This window comes from Amphiprion ocellaris, chromosome 12 (genome assembly GCF_022539595.1).
Source record: "Amphiprion ocellaris isolate individual 3 ecotype Okinawa chromosome 12, ASM2253959v1, whole genome shotgun sequence".
Classification (NCBI taxonomy): domain Eukaryota; kingdom Metazoa; phylum Chordata; class Actinopteri; family Pomacentridae; genus Amphiprion; species Amphiprion ocellaris.
In genome coordinates, this window is record NC_072777.1 from 18,314,919 (window position 1) to 18,335,773 (window position 20,855).

The 20,855-nt window shown below is 37.1% G+C and overlaps 1 protein-coding gene across 1 annotated transcript; it reads right to left on the reverse strand.

Moving 5' to 3' along the window:
• Nucleotides 1-259: 259 nt before the first annotated feature.
• Nucleotides 260-19,331, reverse strand: LOC111583400 (vesicular inhibitory amino acid transporter-like). The gene is made up of 8 exons (XM_023292474.2): nt 19,228-19,331; nt 18,051-18,729; nt 10,530-10,666; nt 9,160-9,280; nt 8,635-8,837; nt 6,974-7,211; nt 6,417-6,579; nt 260-3,343 (listed from the first exon to the last, which is right to left on the reverse strand). Exons 1-8 carry the CDS (start codon nt 19,329-19,331, stop codon nt 3,024-3,026), a joined length of 1,965 nt encoding a protein of 654 aa, XP_023148242.2. The 3' UTR covers nt 260-3,023.
• Between the last annotated feature and the right edge of the window lie 1,524 nt (nt 19,332-20,855).

A 20,855-nucleotide genomic window follows, 5' to 3' on the forward strand; every position in this document is an offset into this window, starting at 1 on the left:
ATTATCGCTCTTCACCCGTAACTTAAATTTGGTCATTGTCAGGTAAGCAGAGCGGCGGAGGCGACCAATGAAGGAACCAGAGAGATTCAAATTCGTATTTGCTTTTATTGTCGTTTGTACACTATAATTCCAGCCAATCTACTAGCATGTTTGGCCCACCATTAAAACAAAGGACAAAAACCCTGGCGTTTCTCCCCACTGGCTTATATACCATGTGCCTATCAGGCACATACCGCCTGAGAGGTACACCCCCAAACACACCCACATAAATAGATATTCCATATTTACATAAAAACCGTCATAAACAAAAGAAAACGCAAAGAAAGTCGAGCACAGTCAAAAACTGTGCGTCTCTGCCTGTTTCTATCCACACCACCTGAACCCCATCATACAATCAACTAAATACCTTAATTTGACCCCAGGCCGTCAGCCTCAGGTAAAAGAAATGCAGCCCCCTGGGGTTTTGGGTAAGCAACTTTAAAAACAACAGCAAAATGAAATATGGCTCCTACATTAGGTTTAGGGGGCAATTATTTTTTCACACAGGGCCAAGTAGCTTTGAATAGTTTTTTTCCCCCTAAATAAATAAAATCATCATTTAAAAACTGCATTTTGAGGGGAAAATATGCACAAAAAAATAACAATTTGAGAAGGGGACAAATACTTTTTCACTGCATTGTATGTATTATGCTTTTTTGATTTGGCTTGGTTGGTTTCAGGTTTCTTCTTGTTGCATTTGTTGCATTTTAACATCCCCTATCATCTTTTTTATTCTGCTTGTCATTCTCTCTTTTTTCACACTCGATCAGTTAAATCTTCATTAACTGTGCAAATTCACATTGAAAGCATTTTTGGCTTTGGAAATACATGAGAGGTGTTGTGTGGCTACATTTTGCAAGGTTGTTCTAGTGCAGTGGTTTGTACACTCGAATACAGTATTCCCACAGATGCCTGACTTGTCCTGACTTATACAAAACCGCAATGATAGAAAGTGAAAACTTGAATTTCTCTTCTCCTCCTCTCCAACTTTCTCTTTCTGTTGACCTTCTTTAATTCATCCATGACTCAGTTCTTTTGTCTTCCCCTCTCTCACTCTTATCTTTTTCCTATTAATTTTTTCCTTCTCATTGTTCACATTTTTATTCAGCAGATGTTTTCCATAGTGTAAAAAATCACTGCAGTTTCATTTTGCCGTTCTTTTTGTTTCTATAACCTATTTCTTTGTTGGTGAATAAAATATTTCTGTTCCTTCCTGACACAAACAAAACAGCGGGAAATGAGATTTTAAACTTTTGATGGCCTGGTTTATAGAATGCCACAAACAGCTCATATACTGACAGGTGAATCCATAAGAAGATAATAGAAACATGCAGTTGTTATAATAACATTCTTTTTGTACTATTTCACTCATCTTCACACATGTTTAACAACAGTATTTTACTCTTTATATTACAGTATTTTTCTATAGTATTCAGCATGTATATTGTATAGAAGGAAAATGTCATCATTTTCCTTCTATGGCAAGTTTTGATATCTGTAAAATGTAAAGGAGTTCTTAAACAGTTAAAATAACAGAGTCTTCATTCGCTGAAACTGTTTTTCCAAACAGTAGAAATGTCTTTTTGTTCCAGTGGTGAATCTAATTCAACTCATCCACTGTATGACTCAACCTTATTCACACCAGTTCAACACTGGAGATCACAATATGTAAAGAAAATGTTGGATTGATTCAGAGAAATCAACATCTATGTATAAAGAAGACATTTGTAGAATGAAATCTATGATTCATGTGCATGCTTTGCATCCATTCTTCTTCATTATTTACCTCTCACTATATGCACATGCCGAACTACCAAATGGGTTGGTGTTGTGGGGATATAGTACATGGCCACCTCATAGGAAGGAGGTTCCCTGCCTTCACTTAATGTCAGCTGGGGTAGGATCAATATCTTCATTACCCTCTGCAAGACAAAGCAGGTATAGCTAACAATGGATGGAAACTAAGCTTGTGGTTTGTGTTGAGCATTTTATTCAACTCTGAACATACAGACAGCATTTTGTTTTTGTGACTATCCAGTTATATTTCTCAGTAAATGTTGTTGTTCATTTAATAGGAACTAGAGAGAGGATTTTCTCTCTCAAAAATATTTTTTGAAAAACAGTTACTTCATTTGTTAAATACTTTAAAGACCTCTACCTATGGGACATGTCCATATGTCCATAAATTGTCTTTTATATGTTGGAAGACACACCGTCAGCAAAACAAGCAACTGACACCATGGCTAAGCATTTCCACCTTGACATAGTAGTGTACCAATGGCAGTCTTAAAAACATGGACTTCCAAGGTTCCATACATAACAAACCAGAAGAATCAATCTGGTTAGCTTGCAGAATGGGACTTTATGTATCATTATTACTCTGTCAAAGAGCGCCTCAGCGGAGTTATGTGATGATCGGAGCTGGTTTGTCTCTCTGTCTGTCTGTCTCTCTGTTAGCAACATTACTCAAAATTGGCAGAAAGGATTTGGATGAAATTTTCAGGGAAGTTCACAAATGATACAAGGATCAAGTGATTAGATTTTGGCAGTGATGCAGCTTATAGTCTGGATCCATGAATTTTTAAAAAAGATTTCAGCTGGTGGAAATGATACAACGACTGAGCAGTCTTGGCAAAGTACTGCGCTCGTTGAGTGCTTTTCTCGTTCTTGTTTAGAATTGGTTTGTGGTTTGAACATCTGTGGCTGAATTACTTCAACATTACAATTTACCATTGTGTTTTCAGTGGAGCAAGAGATATTGACTTCAGAGATCTGCACATTCGAGAGGTGTAAAGTTACATCTAAACCATTTTAACTAAAAATGTCATCATTTTCATAGAAAAATTGACTTCTAAAGATACAGCTTTAATTCACAAAGATGAATTTTAAGGGGTTTAATGAATGTCTGGAGAGGAACTTCGATGCAGAAATGAATATAAAGCAGAACCTGCAGTTAGCCTTTAACTTAACCAGCTTGACCCTTCCTACAGTGTCTCCACCAGCCTTTTTATTGAACAAATCACACCAGACACACTACAGATGACTCCCAGACCCAGTATACCCACATCTATCAATCGGTCCTTCACAGTGAGGTGTCCCCACTGCAGTCTAAGGTGAAACAGACATGGCAGTATGAGTGTCATTGCTGCCCCGGTGACACTCCCTGTCAAACCCATCAACAGGGAGAACCTGGGAACCAGTAGAGCCAGTAGGTATGATGTTATCAACAGGGCGCCGCGGACAACCAGAGCTGGACGAGACACACCTCGACATCCATGCTTGGAGTAAGATGAGATGGTAGCATCTGGAAGGAGAATGAAGCAGAGAAGGTGAAAAAGTATCCAGTGTGTGTGATGGTGACAGTGTGTTGATCATGTTTAGGGGTCACTCTGGTCTGACTCATTGCTGCCCAGTTCCAGGTTCACAATAATGAGATCATATTTTTAAATGTTATGACTTTAATATATCAAGGTGATATAAGTAAATATTAAGTGACATCATTTACAGTCAGAATTGTCAATTGACAAATTAAAAAAAAAAATACTGAAGAGGACCGGAATCAACTGAAACTGTTCACCATCTATCATTACATCATAATCTGATGACTTCACAGCCATTGCCAGTCATGTTTCAGAAAAGTGCAGCTGTGGTGAGTGATGTGTTGATAGTCTACACATGGGTTATTATTGACCTACTTGATAAGGTTTTATGTTTTACCTATCTCAATGCTGGATCTCTCATAATCACTCCACCAAGGAACACAGCAGAGTTATGTAATGATTGCTGTACATGTGTCCATCTGTTTGTCTGTTAGCAACATTACTCAAAAACGGATTAACGGATTTGGCAGAAATTTTCAGGGAAGGTCAGAAATGACACAAGGACCAAGTGGCAAGGATGTGGCTTATAGTCGGGATCCACGAATTTGTTAAAGATTTCCGTGTCATTGCGAGATAGCGACACGGCGTCACTGTAATTATGACTACAAGTGTACACTACGTCAGCTGCCTGCTGAAAATCACATGATTGTGATCCTACTCCAAATCAACCACTGTGTATTACAAATGTTTTAAAGATTTCCTCTGTTGGAAATGATACAATGACTGAGCAGCCTTGGCGGAGTACTGTACTGTCTAAGTGCTTCTCTTGTTATTTATGAATCAACTTTTGTCTTATATTTACATTTTTAGTGTGATTTACCAATGTCCTTATACACTCTAAAAATTATGTTTTGGTTAACAAAAAAAAGAAATGCAATAATGAAAACTATTAATTAAACTGTGTTCAACCAAAAAACTACAAGGAGTTGGGGAAATTAGCTTTTCCTATATTCTTCTCTAAGTTTTTAAGTTGATTGTACCGACTAGTTGCAGTTGCAGTACTAACAAGGAGGAGAATTTAAATCCTGAGCAGAAAATGAAGAAAAAATTTAGTTATGTAGATGGAAAACCAAAATTTGAAAAATTATGATGACACAGCATGATCAGTGGGCCAAAACTCCACTTTTAATAGAAAGTCAACTCATCAAACCGAAACAGCTGGACACTGCCCATTATACACAGTTTACTATTCATGATCTCTAAAGTAATTATTTTTCTTTTTCAAGACTAACTTCACAGCATGAGGAAGTTAAAAAAAAAATAGTTTGAACTCCATTTTATAGACCAGCATCCAGGACTTGGGCCATGTTTACGTGAGACCTTTAATTCGGAATTAAAGTTAATTCCGCTTTAAAATCTCCTTGTCAACACTTAATTCCGAATTAAAAAGTTAATTCCGAATAAACTACCTGGTTTATTCCGATGTTAATTCCGAATAAACTAATTCCTGTGTACGTTCTATTCATGTATACAGTTAATTCCACTTTAGTTAATTCCGGTCATTCTGCGCATGCTTGACTCTTCACGGAGCGATGACGTAGCGATGTACACGTTCTGCAACCTCAGTGGCGCACAGCTTGGTCTTCTGCCTCCCTTCTCCGGTAGTTTATCTCTCTTCTCCTTCTCAAGTGACGCAACAGAAGTGGTACGCCATTGTCAAGTTGCTATTTCAAAACGACAATAAAAAGCAAAGCGAAAAGCGTGCTTATTAGTTGTTCCTCCATGTTGTTGGGGAAAAGAAATGCCGCGGCAAATGGAGTATGTTTTCTTCCGGTAAACAGGGATACGTCACGTCGACTCCCTGTCCAATCAGAATCCTTTCCAATGCCCAAGCGTTAAAGCGGAATTAAGGAAGGGGAATAAATGTGCGGTCCATGTAAACCTTAATTCGGAATTAATATTTCCATGTAAACGCGAAGCACAAAACTTTAATTCCGAATGAGTTAATTCCGAATTAATAATTCCAAATTAAAAAACTTCATGTAAACGTGGCCTTTAAGTGGAAAAACATCTAGTCACAACTCTGCTTCTTCAGTCTTCTGATGCTACACAGAATTCTAAGATGTGTTCTACATATTTTACATTAGTCAATGTAACTCATAAAACATACACTACCAGTCAAAGGTTTTGACACACTTTATCATTTAATGTTTTTTCTTTATTCTCATGACTATTTCCATTGCAGACTCTCGCTGAAGGCATTAAATCTATGAATGGACACATATGGAACATGTTTTATATTTTAGATTCTTCAAAATAGCCACCTTTTGCTTTGATTACTGCTTTGCACACTCGTGGCATTCTCTCGATGATCTTCATGAGGTAGTCACCTGAAATGGTTTTCCATCAGCCTTGCAGAAGTTCCCAGATATGCTGAGGACTTGTTGGCCCTTTTGCCTTCACTCTGTTCATAAAATAATGATGGACCGTCGTTACTTAGCTGATTGGTTCTTGCCATAATATGGATCTTAACAGTTGTCAGATAGGGCTGTCAATTGTGTACCAACCTGACTTTTGTAAAATACAAGTGATGGCCCCAACCCCATTAAGAAGGCAAGAAATTCTACAAATTCACCCTGACAAGGCACACCTGTGAGGTGAAAACCATTTCAGGTGACTACCTCATGAAGCTCATCCAGAAAATGCCAAGGGTTTGCAAAGCTGTCATCAAAGCAAAGGGTGGTTACTTTGAGGAATCCAAAATATAAAACATATTTATTTCACAATTGTTTGTTTGCTACATTATTCTATATATCTTGCTTCACAGCTTTAATGTCTTTAGTATGTATCTACAATGTAGATAGTAGTAAAAATAAAGAAAAAACATTGAATGAAAAGGTGTGATCAAACTTTTGACTGATAGTGTATATCTACTGTACAATGCATCTCAATCATCACACCCCAGATCTTAAAGTTAGACTCAAATGGAAGTTATAATTTGTGTAAGGGGATCATACTTTAGGCAATGTCAGTGATTTGGAGTATGAGAGTTTTCACCTCTAAACACACAGGTCTGCAGTATTTCAGCAGCAGAGTAGAATGGCAGAGGGTAGGAAAGAAGGGCTTTAGCCAACAGACACAGGTTGACCAGAGGACGCAGGTCAGAGGGAAGGTTGTCAGTGATGACTTCGCTGGTCTCTGTTCCCCACGTCAACACCGCCTAATGAAGGAAAGAAAGAATCCACACAATGAGTCAATCAGTCACTCCACTTGTGTGTCCTTTTTTCCATCGCTTCAGATTGTTGTCAGATGGATGCTGAGCAAATTGCAGACTCTTATTCTGTATTTCTGTTTCAACATTTGTGTTTTTGTTTTTATTTTACTATGAACAAGTAAAATGAAGAAGCTGTAAAACTGGAGGGGAGCTGCCACTACAAACCCATGTGTTTGTAGTAAAACAAACAAAAGTTTATTTTTTTTGTAGCAAAAAAAATAAACTTTGGGGGGTCGTCTTTGAAAAGGTTGCTGTGTTAGAAACTACTATGTGTTACAAATTTTAACCTCTGGCTCAGCTAAAACCTGAACAATTTCACCTCCATCTAGTTGTCACTAACCAGCAAAGAAAACATAGTTTTCATGATGCAGGCTGCCCCATGGGTCCACCCCAGCATGCTGTTGAACTGCCCCCTGTCCTCCATACTGCCCTCTAGAGGAGGCAGGAAGATCTGTGAGGTGTAGGAGAAGATGATGACTCCCACTGAGACAATGAAGTTCTCTGGATCCACAGACAGGGACAGAGAAGACCAAGACCAGCTGCTGGCTCCACTCAAACAGTACAGCATGACCAACAAGCTGGAAGAAAAGATCACAAGTAAAGTATTAAAAATAAATGCAAAGTTAATCTTTTAATTTATTCAGTAAATAGTGGCTTACTTTATTTTTTACTCTGAGCTGTACTGGACAATAAAAGCAGGTCAAAGGGTAGGAATAGAGATTAATAAAGAGAGTAATAAATTGTCAAATTTAAAGCACATCAAAATAATAATTTTACATCAAATGAAAAAAATCAAGTGATGCTGCATAGCTTTAAAAAACTTGTCAGTTTCATTTACTTTGATGAACCATTTAATAGCCAGTTCAGTTAGCTGAACAAATGTAACGCAATGCCACAACTAGCACACCATGGACATCCAAAAAAGAAGCCACCAGAGACTCTTAACCATCTGTAAACTGAAATGTCTTTACATTGCCCCTCATCTCCTTCTGTTGCTGTATCAAAGCATCATCCACCTGTTTCTATAGCATGCTAACTGTTACAGACAAAACCAAACTCATACGCATAACCACCACAGCTTCCAAAATAAATGGTCTTCCCACACCAGACCTCACAGAATCAAACAACAGGGCCATTACACAAATTGCTAACATAATGGAACAGGACAAAGACACAGAACACTGAGATGCAGACAAGCATGACTAGGCAAAAGCCTGATGCCATCTATTATAGCAACTCTTAACAAAAGGCCAAGGTGATCTGACCAGAGTGAAAACTACACTTACATGCTGAACTGTGTTTTTGTAGAATGTCTTTTTGTTGTGTTTTTGTACTGTCCTCTTAATGTAAATCAAACGGAATGGTGCTGTGAAAAAGAATTTCCCCACAGGGACAATAAAGTCCAAGTCTAAAAAAGTCTAAACAATTCTGAAAGCATCTCCAAAACATCAACCATTCTTCACTAACTAATGCTGTACAGTTAACCCAGCCTGAGGTGCCACAAAGTGCATTCAAGCAGTTACTCGGTGCAACATGTGGTTTGATGCTTTTATTTGCTGTTTAACCTCTGGTCACTGGTGTGAATTATTCCAACAAAAAGCACAGTAAAAACCCAAACTAAATATCTCTCTCTGCATGAGTGTTGAATTTTAGGAGACTGAACTGGGCTGTAATGTGTATGTGCATGGGACTTAAAAGGCCAACAAAGCTCTGAGAGATCAGACAGCTCTAAGAACTCCAGTAGCCAGAGAAGTCAGACTGGTTCCTGTGTTTTCTGTCTCATGCAAAGCACCTGGTATTAGAAACAAATCAAAGAACCAGTAACAGCAGGGTACAGTGGGTGAGAACAGATAGCTTAACCAGCAGCAGCTGCAAACACCATCAAGTGTTGACAATGAGAGCACACAGATTGGTGTAGTGATTGGTGACTTTTTCATAAGATACTGGTCAACCTGTACAAACCCACTGCTCTGTCAGAGCCAACGTCTTTCATTCCATCACCTGATCAGTATGTGAGCCAGAGAGCAGAGCAGACTGAGAGTGGAGACTGGTCTGAGATCAGTCAGCAGCAAGCAGGGCAGAAGGAACACCAGAGACACCAGTGAACACACTGATCTAGGAACAGCCACCCCTGAGAGACTGTCAGACAACAGACTGGTGGAGACGAGTAGATACAAAGTACAGGTCATCAACAGTTCAATGACCTGAAAGAAAGCACAAAGAGCCATTTTTGTGTCATATTTTTACTAGATATTGTGGGAAACAAAGAAAATTACCTCTCTTAAGTTTTCTAGTGTAATGATCCATAGGATGATGCAATTTCACTGGTTTCCAGTGCAATTCACTTTGAATAAAGGTTCTTTCTGAATCAAAAACAACGCTCAAAAGTGACAGTATTTTATGAATCTTCCACAGTCTTAGAAGATTGTTTCATATGTTTTAAAGAAAAGTCAGAAGGCTCAGTTTATTGATGTGTGGCCTCATTTGCAGAATACAGATTATGTGTGCTGGTTTATATAGTGTTACCTGAGCTATATTAACCATCCATCCTCCCACTGCAGACCAGTTTGGCCACAGTCCTTTGCAGCAGGCCTCCATAATGTCCAGGTAGGTATGTCGTACTCTGATCTTTGACACTAATCCTCCACTAAAATGTACAAAACAACAATTATCATTCATTTTTTGATATAACAAGGAGGTATAAGATAACCCTTTATTGGTCCCATGCCAGGTGAAATTTACATTGTTACAGCAGCAATAAATATACACTACCGTTCAAAAGTTTGGGGTCCTTATTTTTGAAAGAAAATCTGTTTTTTTCAATGAAGATAACATTAAATGAATCAGAAATAAAATCTAGACATTGTTAGTGTGGTAAATGATTATTCTAGCTGGAAAGGGCAGATTTTTAATGGAATATTTACATAGGGGTACAGAGGACATTTTTGAGCAATCATCAGTCATGTGTTCTAATGCTACATTGTGTTAGCTAATGGCAGTGAAAGGCTAGTTGATGATTAGAAAACCTTTGTGCAATTATGTTAACACATGAAAAAAAGTGTGAGTTTTCATGGAAAACATGAAATTGTCTGGGTGACCCCAAACTTTTGAACGGTAGTATATATATTTCACACAAACACAAGAATGACATCAGTACTGTCATCTAACTCTCAGTAAGAAGCAAGTAGTCTAAGAATAATAATGATAGTAATCCTATGTACAATATGTACAAGGATGTAGAACGAAAATGAAGAATGCAGTATTAACACTGTAGACAATAACAATATAAAGTGGCTTGTAAAATAAGTGTAAAAGTGCAAGATGCAGCAGTGCAAAAAATTGCTGTGCAAATTTTGTTATGGTCTGAGATGAAGCTGATGATATTCGTCCAGTTTATGTTAACATCAGCCAGTGATGCGGATGTTGTACAGCTTGACAGCAGATGTTATGAATGACCTGCAATAGCGCTCCTTCTTGCAGGATGGATGTCTCAGTCTGCTGCTGAGGGAGCTGCTTAAAGTCCCCACGGTCTGGGTATAGGACTCTGCACATTCATATTTGTTTTAGCTGTGCCAGAACTGCATTTCTAAACCTAATCACTGCTGAATGAATGAAATATTGGTGCATCTGGACTGTAAAAACTCTCTGTTCACATAGAAGAAGAGGTTAAATTCCCCTGAAGTGCCTTAATGAAGCAGAAGGAATAAATATGAGAATGACTTTGTTCTCAGAAATAATAATTACCACTGGTGAAAATACAGAATTGTAACTCCATCTGTACAGTTAGTTAAAGTGTGGTGCAAATGGGCCAGAATGTCGGACTGAAACTTGATAATTAAGTGATATTGCAGGTAGCCAAAGGACATGAAATTCACTGAATTTAAGAGGAACCCCACCTTCGCTCCTCTTCATATAAGCAGGCCACCAGGGTCCTTCCTGTGTGGTTGCAGATCCAGGCTGACAGAACCAGCAGTACCAGACCCACATAACCGGACTGGACCAGAGCAAAGGGCAAACCCAACACAAAGATGCCCTTAGGGAGAAGAGAGAGGCAAATAATGAACATACAAAGGTAGGCTGATAATGAGGCAAGTCAGAAATGTGGAGTGATGCCTCAAAACCTCCTTATGGAGCGTCCTGGTACTTGAACGCTTAAGGCACAAATAATATCACAACTATATTTCTGCTTTGATTTGCATGTCAGTAGCTTCTCTTCCTCCTTGTGTTCCTCACACAACTGACATGAAGCAGAAATGATGATAACATTACACTCCTTCAAATGGTTGCTGTTATTATAATTATAACAGGATTTAAAGGTTTTCTTTTTCACATGTTCAGTCAATATTTTCAGTGAAAAAGGAAAAAGAAATAAAAAGGAAATTGCCTGTTTTTAATAATGCAACTTTAGCAAAAAATACAGAACAAATTTGTATAGTTGAGTGGTATATAAACAGTAAAAAAAAACAAACAGAAAAAAAACAAGGACATTTTCTTGTAATGAAATGGTAAATCTATAATAAAAATTTACATTTGCTGGGTTTTTTTTGGTGTCTCTATAGTATTTAAGGGTATATCTGCAGCAGTGACAGATCTAGAAAAAATTTTTTGTGGTGGCAAAGGAGTGGCAAGAGGTCTTGGCAGGGTGGCATGGGAGGACAGTGTGTGGTAAGCCCCATATATGTAAACAGATTCAACAAAAAAATGCACAAAAATACTTTTAAACTACGTATTGTTCAATAATGCATTGTTTCAACACACTACCCAAGTAGTGTGTAGTATTTTGTACATGGATTATTTGAAATTTGATGCGTGGGACGTAAAATGTCCTCCAATTCTGGAATGACCCATATCTTAATAATTTAAATAATCACTGGAAATGAGTAAAATGTGAAAAGTCAAAATAAAAATAATAAGAACAGATGAGAAGGAATGGAAGAAGACAGAGATGAAAGAAGTGTTCATGATTGGATGATGAGGAGGTGAGAGGAGAGCTCTGGCGTGATGCCTGGAGAGTCTGAGGATGCAGGAGACCAGCAGGAGCAGAAGGAAGAGAAGAGCCGAGCTTTGGCCCATCACCAAGGGAAAATGGAAGTGACTGCCAGACAGAGAAGAAGGAGGGAAGAGAATGGAGGTGAAAGTGGGAGGCAAGAAAAAAAGAGGAGAGGCAGGAGACGAGAGGAGGAGGACACAGAGAGGAGAGAAGGTGGAAGGAGAGGTGCAGCCTCACTGCAAGAGAGCATGAGGTGGGATGAGAGGAGATCAGAGGAGACAACAAGCTACTTTGATGGAGTTGCTGTGTTTTGAATGTTGAACATGGAGATACGCACACTTGGAGAGAGTTATGGAATCACATCATAGATGGCAGACACAAGCACACACTGTGTATGCAAAAACAGACAAGCACACATTCTCCCTCTTTCAAGATACTATTTTGTAACTGGTGTCTGTTAGGCATATGCTGATAGAGCTTTGATGTTCACATGGAGCTGCTGGGGATGAAAGCAGTTTGAGAGACGTCTGACGCTCAAGTATCTGATTTCATCTCCCCCTCTCTAGTTGCACTTCTCTTTCTCTCTGTGTTTTTGCCAGCTAATTCCTCATTGGTTACTCCGTGCACAAACTGAAGCAGCTTCCAATCACAAAGGGCTACAATAAAGCAGGAAAGAAATCCCTGATTGGCTTGAAAAAAAAAATAAAGAAGAAGATGATTTTTTTTAAAACTCCCAAGACATTCCATGTGTGCCTTATTTGGCTATAGTCAGAATATTTCTTTATTTAAAGAAAACACTCATGTAGTAATAGCATTCATCTCCTTAATAGCCAGGCGCCTCATACTTCTTTCCTGGAAGGAACAGGCACCTCCCAGCTTCACTAGAGAGATTAGAGACACCACGCATTTTCTAAAACTGGGAAAAATAGAATACACTCTGAAAGGCTTTTTGCACAATTTCAGTAAGACAACTTACAAGTTCCACTGAATAGAGATGATTAAATAATAGCAAAGTAGAAGAAGGATGGATGACATCCCCCCCCTTTTTATTTATTTATTTTATTTTTATCTTTATCTTTATTTTATTTATTTATTTATTATTATCATTTTAAATGTTATTTATTTATTTAATTACTTATTAGTGTTTTGGTTTACTTTTCCTTATCTTTCCTAATAATTGTATATTTAAAGGGGAAAAATATTACTCTCATCACGACATACAGTACCGTTCAAAAGTTTGGGGCCACTTAGAAATGTCCTTATTTCTGAAAGAAAAGCATTTTTTTTAAATGAAGATAACATTAAATTAATCAGAAATACAGTCTAGACATTGTTAATGTGGTAAATGACTATTGTAGCTGGAAACGGCTGATTTTTAATGGAATATTTACAAAACCCTTGTGCAATTATGTTAGTTCATGAATAAAAGTGTGAGTTTTAAGATAAGATAAGATAAGCTAAAGTTCTTTATTTCTTCCCACTCCAGGGGAAATTTTCATGGAAAACATAAAATTGTCTAGGTGACCTCAAACTTTTGACTGGTAGTGACACTTCTGCAGTCTGAGATTGATCACACATAGTGCAAACACACACACACACACACACACACACACACACACACACACACACACACACACACACACACACACACACACACACACACACACACACACACACACACATATATATATGACAGAGTCAATATTGGCTACCAAGCAGCATCAAGAGGATCTTGGCAGCAGAAAGTGAAAAATGATAAAGGTTGTTGCTCTTCAACCACTCTACACCTGGACTTCCCAATGCAAGATTTAACTACTCTTCTTCAGGTCACGTCCAATATTGTATGCCAGGACATGCCTTGTTAACAAAAACTGACAGAGAAATGTCTTTCCCTACCATGAGAGGATTAGGTGGAGCTGACATGAGCAGAAACAGACAGGTTTGACATTTAAGTAACTGGAAGAGCCAATTTTTAAACCATGACAAAAGTTCTATTCGTGAGTTTAATCAAAATTGTTTCATTTGACTAAATTCAATCAGACACAATGGGATAAATGTACTGGACAAATGGAATTTAACATATTTTTGTAAAGTAAGGCACACTTCTGAGCTAATCAAATGTATTAAACTAATTGCTACTGCTACTTCTGTTGTTGCTGATCAGGGTAGTGAGGCTAACAATGAAAATCATTGTCCGTTATATCTGAATAAAATCAAACTACTTTTATGGTAAATATAATATTACACAGGGAATGATTAATCTATCAAGTCAGTCTATGGTGAATAGAAAATAAACTCTCAACTATACACTGGAAGTTAATCCATAGAAATATAGTATGTGTAGTGGTGGCTCATTACATGGACTTTGTCTCATAATTTTAAAAAAAGAAAAATTTCTTGCAAAACAGGAGAAATTAAACATTTCTTTATTTCTGTAAAAAATAAAAAGTGACATTTGCTATTATTTAATTATCAATCATATATATATATATATATATAATATATATATATATATATATATTATATATATGCTAAATAAAGTTAATTTACTCACAAATGCATGACAGTATGACAGTTATGTTTTTCTGATCATCTATAAGAGACCAATCAGGAATAGCAGATTTATACTATACTGTACTATACTATACTGTACTGTACTGTACTATACTATACTATACTATACTGTACTGTACTGTACTGTACTGTACTGTACTGTACTGTACTGTACTATACTATACTATACTATACTATACTATACTATACTATACTATACTATACTATACTATACTATACTATACTTAGAATTTTTCTAAAAATGGGGAAAAAATGGGAACATTGATCATTTCGCTGTGGCTTGTGTTTGGAATTAAAAATCACAATCAACTTATATCCAACATTTTTAGTGCAGTTGAAAGTAAAATGTCACTGATAAACAGGCTATCCTTTAATCATAGACAGATAAATATTAATTCTTCTCAGTGTGAAAAACATGAAGTCCACAGCTCTGATCTGTGATGAAGACACGCAAACTAGAGCTGCCTCATTAACAATCAGTGAGGAACTCAAACTGAGCTTTATGATATTCCCAAGTTGGGAGCCTTGAGAGTTGGAGCTGGTTTTTGCATTTCTGGCAGCAAATTTTGTCTCTAATAAAAACTTTATTAAGCTGGCAGACAGTCATTTTTATTGGCATCAATAAACACCACAGCAAAATACATATTTTCTTTTTAGCCTCGATAAAAGATAAAACTGCTGTTCTTTTTTCCAGTATTGAGACATCTGCTAGCAGACAGGACTGTGATCATTGCACTGATAGCTGTTGAAACTTAAAATACATTCTTCATCTTTATTGTTAATGTGGTTCTTGTCCACCATTGTCTAAGATTTTAAACAAATATCCTGCAAAACATCACCTTTAAAACTAGAAAAGCACTCAGAGAGCACAGTCCTCTGCCAAGGCTGTTCATTCCCCCATTTGACACTGTCAGAAATGCAGCCTTTTTTGTAGAAATGTAGCATTTGTTTGCTTATTAGTTAATAATGATCAGAAATCATGACAACATAGAATGTGGCCATTTAATATAGATGTACCCACAAACAAAATGACTTTGCGCTGAGCACAGTCATGTGTTATGCAAGTGTACGTTATGTACGGATACCAAATCACGTGACCTAAATATGTAGCAGGTGGCGGGAATTGATAGGCCTCGGAAACATCCCCACAATTTAATCAATTGTTCCTTGTATCATTTCCAACGGATAAGTCCTGATAAGTCCTCAATGGTTGATTTGTCGTAGGACTGCAATCATGTGATCGTCAGCAGGCAGCTGATGTAGTGTTCACTTGTTGTCATAGTTACTGTGACGGCATGCCGTTATCTCACAATGATACAGAAATCTCTAACAAATCCGTTGATCAGGCCTATAGGCCGCATCACTGCCAAAATTTAATTACTTGGTCCTTATGACATTTCTGACCTTCCTCGAAAATTTCATCCTGTTTTTGAAAAATATTGCTAACAGACAGACAGACAAACCAACGGCGACCATCACATAACTCCGTCGCTTTCCTTGGCAGAGTAAAAACACCCTTCAACCATAACTTGACCTATCTGTGACCTGAACTGACAGGATTACTGAACAGTTAAATTGGTGAAGGATTCTGATTGCAGAGCGCTGCAGGTAATGCACAACCTACAAAACATAAAAAAAAAAAAAAAAAAAATCCAACAGCATTGGAAAGCAGCAGACACCACTTTGCAGAGTTTCAAAAATAAAAAACTGCCAACAGGAAAATACAATAAAAATGTGAGTTTACTAAAATCACTGTTTAGTTTTCGGGCCAAAATCTATGGCTGGATAAAAACTGAGGTTACATAAGTAGCAATTCATAGATTTAAGTAGGCGATTTAAATCAGTTACTATGTGACACTATCAGTTTCAATAACAAAGTTTTTCCACATTACCTGACAGAAACTTGGGCTTTCATGAAAACAGAGAAAAAGCTAGGTAGACAAGCATCAATAAACCAAACATAAAATATTTGCTTGTTCACTAAATATGATGTGCTGGAATATAATGTGTGTGTACCTATCTGCTGCCATCAGTGATGACTATAATCTGTGTGCTGACAGCCATCTAATGCAAAAACCTTTCATAGAAATCCAGCTCAGCTCCTGGAGGAACATGCTTGCACGTGTGTCTTCACTTGTCAGTGTTTGTGTACATGTGTGTGTGGATGTGGACATTCATACTCCATGAATGATGTCCTAATGTATTCTCCATGGACCCTGTGACACTGTTCAATTACACCACAGTTATTCAGTGAAAGAACACATTTACATGAGTGCACTGTTTGAATATGACGAAGCATTTACAGCATAATGGGCTATTAGCATTACTACCACGAGGACACACTGTGACTGCAAGATTCTCTTTAAAAAAAAAGATTTGATTCATGCTTAATTTGATTACTGTAGAGTGCCTGACAAACAGCCTGCAAGACAAGGCATTGTTCAGTAATATGAAAATACAATGGGAGCAAACAAAATAGTCTACTTAATGCTTTTTGAGCATAGTGTGCAGCTTAACACCTAAATAGTTGGCATTTACATTTTGCACTTATTTTTAACAAGAAGACATACGGAGAGAGACACATCAAGTTTAGGGGGAATTGGAGGATTGATATGCTGAAACACAACCCAAAAATGAATTTACAACTGCAATTAACATAAATTATGTTATCGGAAAGCATCTGGAGTTTCTAAAAAGGACTGGAGTGTAGTACAGTCTAGCATTAAAAAGCATTGCTGTTCATGAGCTGACTGAAAAACTGGGATGAGAAAAAATATTTTATTATAATGCAATGAATAAATAACAATGACCTAAACTTAGTATGTTCACTGTCATAGTGAACTTGTGAGCTCATGACAGTGCAAGTAAAGCTACATGATATAGGAAAAAAATGACACTGCAATTCTGTTTGTCTCTGATACATGGTGTGATATGAAAAAATAAAGAAACTTTTATTAGATGACTCAAATATGTTGTGGTGCTAATTTTAATAGGCAAATAAATTAATTGTGTTGCCATTGTGGTGGCAAAAATGGCAAGACTGTGTCAACAGAGTGCCTGTTTTTGGTCCATATAAAGCTTTCTGTCGTTGAAAACAACAAAAACAAAACAACTAATGTTCATAAGTTTTTGTGGCCAAATGTTCCTTTTTAGCATTTCTCTGTTGTTTCCCGCTCATTTGGTTGTGCACATGTGGAGTCTTCATGTCAACAAACTCTGTGCCTTATAAATGAAGATTTTTAAAAAAAAACTGTTTTGCATGTATTGTATGTGTATTCATGGACCTTGACTGGAGTAGATGATGTTCTATCAGACAGACTTCTGCTACACACTACCATTCAAAGGTTTGGGGTCACTTAGAAATGTCCTTATTTCTGAAAGAAAAAATTTTTTTTTCCAATGAAGATAACATTAAATTAATCAGAAATACAGTCAAGACATTGTTATTGTGGTAAATGACTATTCTAGCTGGAAACAGCTGATTTTTAATGGAATATCTACATAGGGGTACAGAGGAACATTTCCAGCAACCATCACTCCTGTGTTCTCATGGCATGTTGTGTTAGCTAATGTTGTTGAAAGGCTAATTGATGATTAGAAAACCCTTGTACAATTATGTTAGCACATGAATAAAAGTGTGAGTTTTCATGGAAAACATGAAATTTTCTGGGTGACCCCAAACTTTTGAACAGTAGTATAAATTAGTCATGGAAAAACCAGACCAATGCAAGTTTTCTTTTAGTATCAAGCAGCAAAAAAAGTTGACAGTCATTGTTATATTTCAGTGTAGATTTGTTCTCTTTTCTTGTGACGAAAAATGTTCAGACCATGCATGTGTGATGTATTTGTGTACCTGTATAGCGTTTGTGACATTCCAGCTGGCTTCCCAGGCAGTGATGGTGGGATAGGGGTTCAGACCTGTGCGGCTGGTATTAGTGCTCTGACCTGGAGTAGCTGAACTGATGCTGGCTCTCTCTTTTTTAAAGCTTCCACACAGCCCAGGTGTCCCCTCCACAGCTCTGTCTCCATCAAGCTTCTCCTCTTCATCTTCAGAAAGCGTCTGTTGTAGCGGACCCAGCCTGTAGGACCGTATCATGTTCCCCTGATTCTGGTTGAAACTTAAGTTTTCCTTACTTCCCATCCTACCAGCTTGCATCTCAGAAGATTTTCTTTCTGTGTCATAACATCTGCTGTTTTTGAACCAAAGGGAATCTTCAGTGGAAACAGCCGAAGTGATGGTGATGGTCTTGGTTCCAGTGGAGATGACAGTAGTTCTGGTTTCTTTAAAAGCCGGTCTCTCCTGCCATAAAGTGCTGGTGGATGCTGTCATGTCAGGATCCTGTGGATCATCTTCGTGAGTTAGAACCAAGCTGTTGTCTGTTGAGGATGTTCTGTTTCTTCTTGTGTCATTAAAGCACAGATTATTTTTGCTTGTCATACTGTTAAGGGGCAGTCTGCTGTCCTCACAGTAGGTCTGGTTCAACTCATCACTCTGAGTCAGAATCCGCATCTCCTCATCTTCTTGAAAGATTCTGTTTAACATCAAAACTTCATTTAAATTCATACTTTACTAAGAAGGAGGACACTAAGATAATCTCAGAAAACAGCATATTTTTACTCCTTGACAGGTTCCACAAGTACTTAGACAGATAAAGAGCAGCAAATGTGTCCAGTTATGTGACTGTCCTTTCAGATGCCAAATTACATGAATGAAGATTGACCACAAATAGTATGCTTCAATTTAACATAAACCAACAGTAGTTGAAGCCTACACTTGTGTTTAATGTCAACAAAAACACAAAACAATACAAAAAAAATTTATCAGAAAAATTATAAACCACATTTGCATATCCATTGCTTTTGATACTATTTAATGTTCAAATATGTTCACAGACCCTTGTTAGTCATAATTAACCAACCTATATTCATATATTCATTGTTAACACGATATTTGAACAGTATCTGGCATGCTGATTGTAAATCAATAGTTGAGTAAATCAGTACAGAATATATATCACAATGGGACTCACCTTGTTGTCCAGTCCAGATGTAGCCTTGACGCTGCCCAGCCCCACAGAGACACAGCAGCGCTCCAGGGCTGCCCAGAGCTTCGAGCCCAGCGAAGAGAGCCCATCGTCAGCCTCAGTGTGCAGCGTCAGCCTCTTTGACTCCGGAGTCTTCAGCTTAACTGACCCTGGACACATAAGTATACAAAAATTCTCAGCCAAAACACAGATGCACACCAAAATGTAGGCCGGTAAAGTACACACAGGACTCACATTTACAGCCACACGAGCACATCTACATAAATACCCACATGCACAGGTGTGTATAATGACTGACAAGTTGGTGAGCTGTAACATTATAATATGCTGGTGCTTTCAGCGGTGAAGGAGTAAACAGCTCTAATGGCCAACATAGTAAATAAGTTCACTCAGAAACATAGTGGAGTGCACAACTTAAGCTAGTTTACTTCCTTTATTACTGAATACAATCCCGTTATTATACATATCTATATGCTGCAACATATAAAGAATCATATATATATATATATAATAGTAAAAAAATGTAATAGTAATTACTAGTAATTGATAATTACAGACTATAGGTCATATTCAACTTGTCATGTACATCTGTATTTCTTCTAAAAGCAATCGATGTGATTTCAGTTTGAAGCTGCTTTGTTGAAGCTATAGCATGCTTCTTAGATAGATGAATCATCACTACAAATGCATTTTTCCAACTCAGAAACAATGTCCCTGACAACCTTTCCTAAGGAAGACACTTTATTTCTTGCAGCCTTCACTTCTCTCTTCATTTCTATCCAGTTTATTATATGAAAATCATTTTACAATTTTGGTTTTAATTTTGAAATCTCTTGGGTCAATATATAATTGAGGGACTTTTGAAGTCCGTGGGATACATCTTCCCGACAATTGTATTAAAAATGATATCCAGCCATTTTTTATTAATAAGTGACTGTTTCCGTAATTGTTAATTAAGGAAACAGTCACTTATTAATAAAAAAATGACTGGATATCACGAAAATTTCAACTAAATAACTGTCCAAATGTAATAACAACCACCTTCTAATTAGCTAAACAATAAAAATAATAAAAAAAATAGCTTATTCAAAAATTGTTTTGATTGTGTTCTTTTTATTAAGTTGAAATAATCATGACAGATATTTCTTTTTTTGGAAATATATCAAATTTTTTATGGAAAATAATGAATTGTATCTGTGTCCGAGAAATAATTTTCTGCTAAGTTACCCATTACAAAAACACTTCTCAAGGAAGTGTGTTAATTCCAAATCCCATGACCTGCTCCACATGATGTCATTTCCTCCTGAAGAAAAGACTGTCAAGACTCTAAGTCTTTCCTATTTATTTAATATAAAGTAGCATGTGAGTCAAGTGTGGATTTATCGCATGTCAACAGGTTTACTACAATATCTTTATATATGCCTTTCAATTTCAATTTTACTCAATTGTATATCTAATATTTAGAAGAATGTTTCTGTTAAAATGCCATGTGGTGTTTAGTTATCATTAGCCATGTTAATTTTAGGCCTGACAAAAACACAAATGTCAGCTATGATACCTGTCAACTATGTTGGAAAAAGTCCTGTAATTATATATTGACCCTCTTAATGGAC

Excerpts from the sequence above, each read along its gene's own strand:
- LOC111583400 (XM_023292474.2), bottom strand. The coding sequence starts at position 19,331 with ATGGGCTCTCTTCGCTGGGCTCGAAGCTCTGGGCAGCCCTGGAGCGCT. Across the intron at positions 8,838-9,159 it reads GGATGGTTAATATAGCTCAG|GTCATTGAACTGTTGATGAC; the intron begins GTAACACTATAT and ends GCTTTCTTTCAG. Across the intron at positions 3,344-6,416 it reads GCAGACCTGTGTGTTTAGAG|ATGCTACCATCTCATCTTAC; the intron begins GTGAAAACTCTC and ends TTCTCCTTCCAG.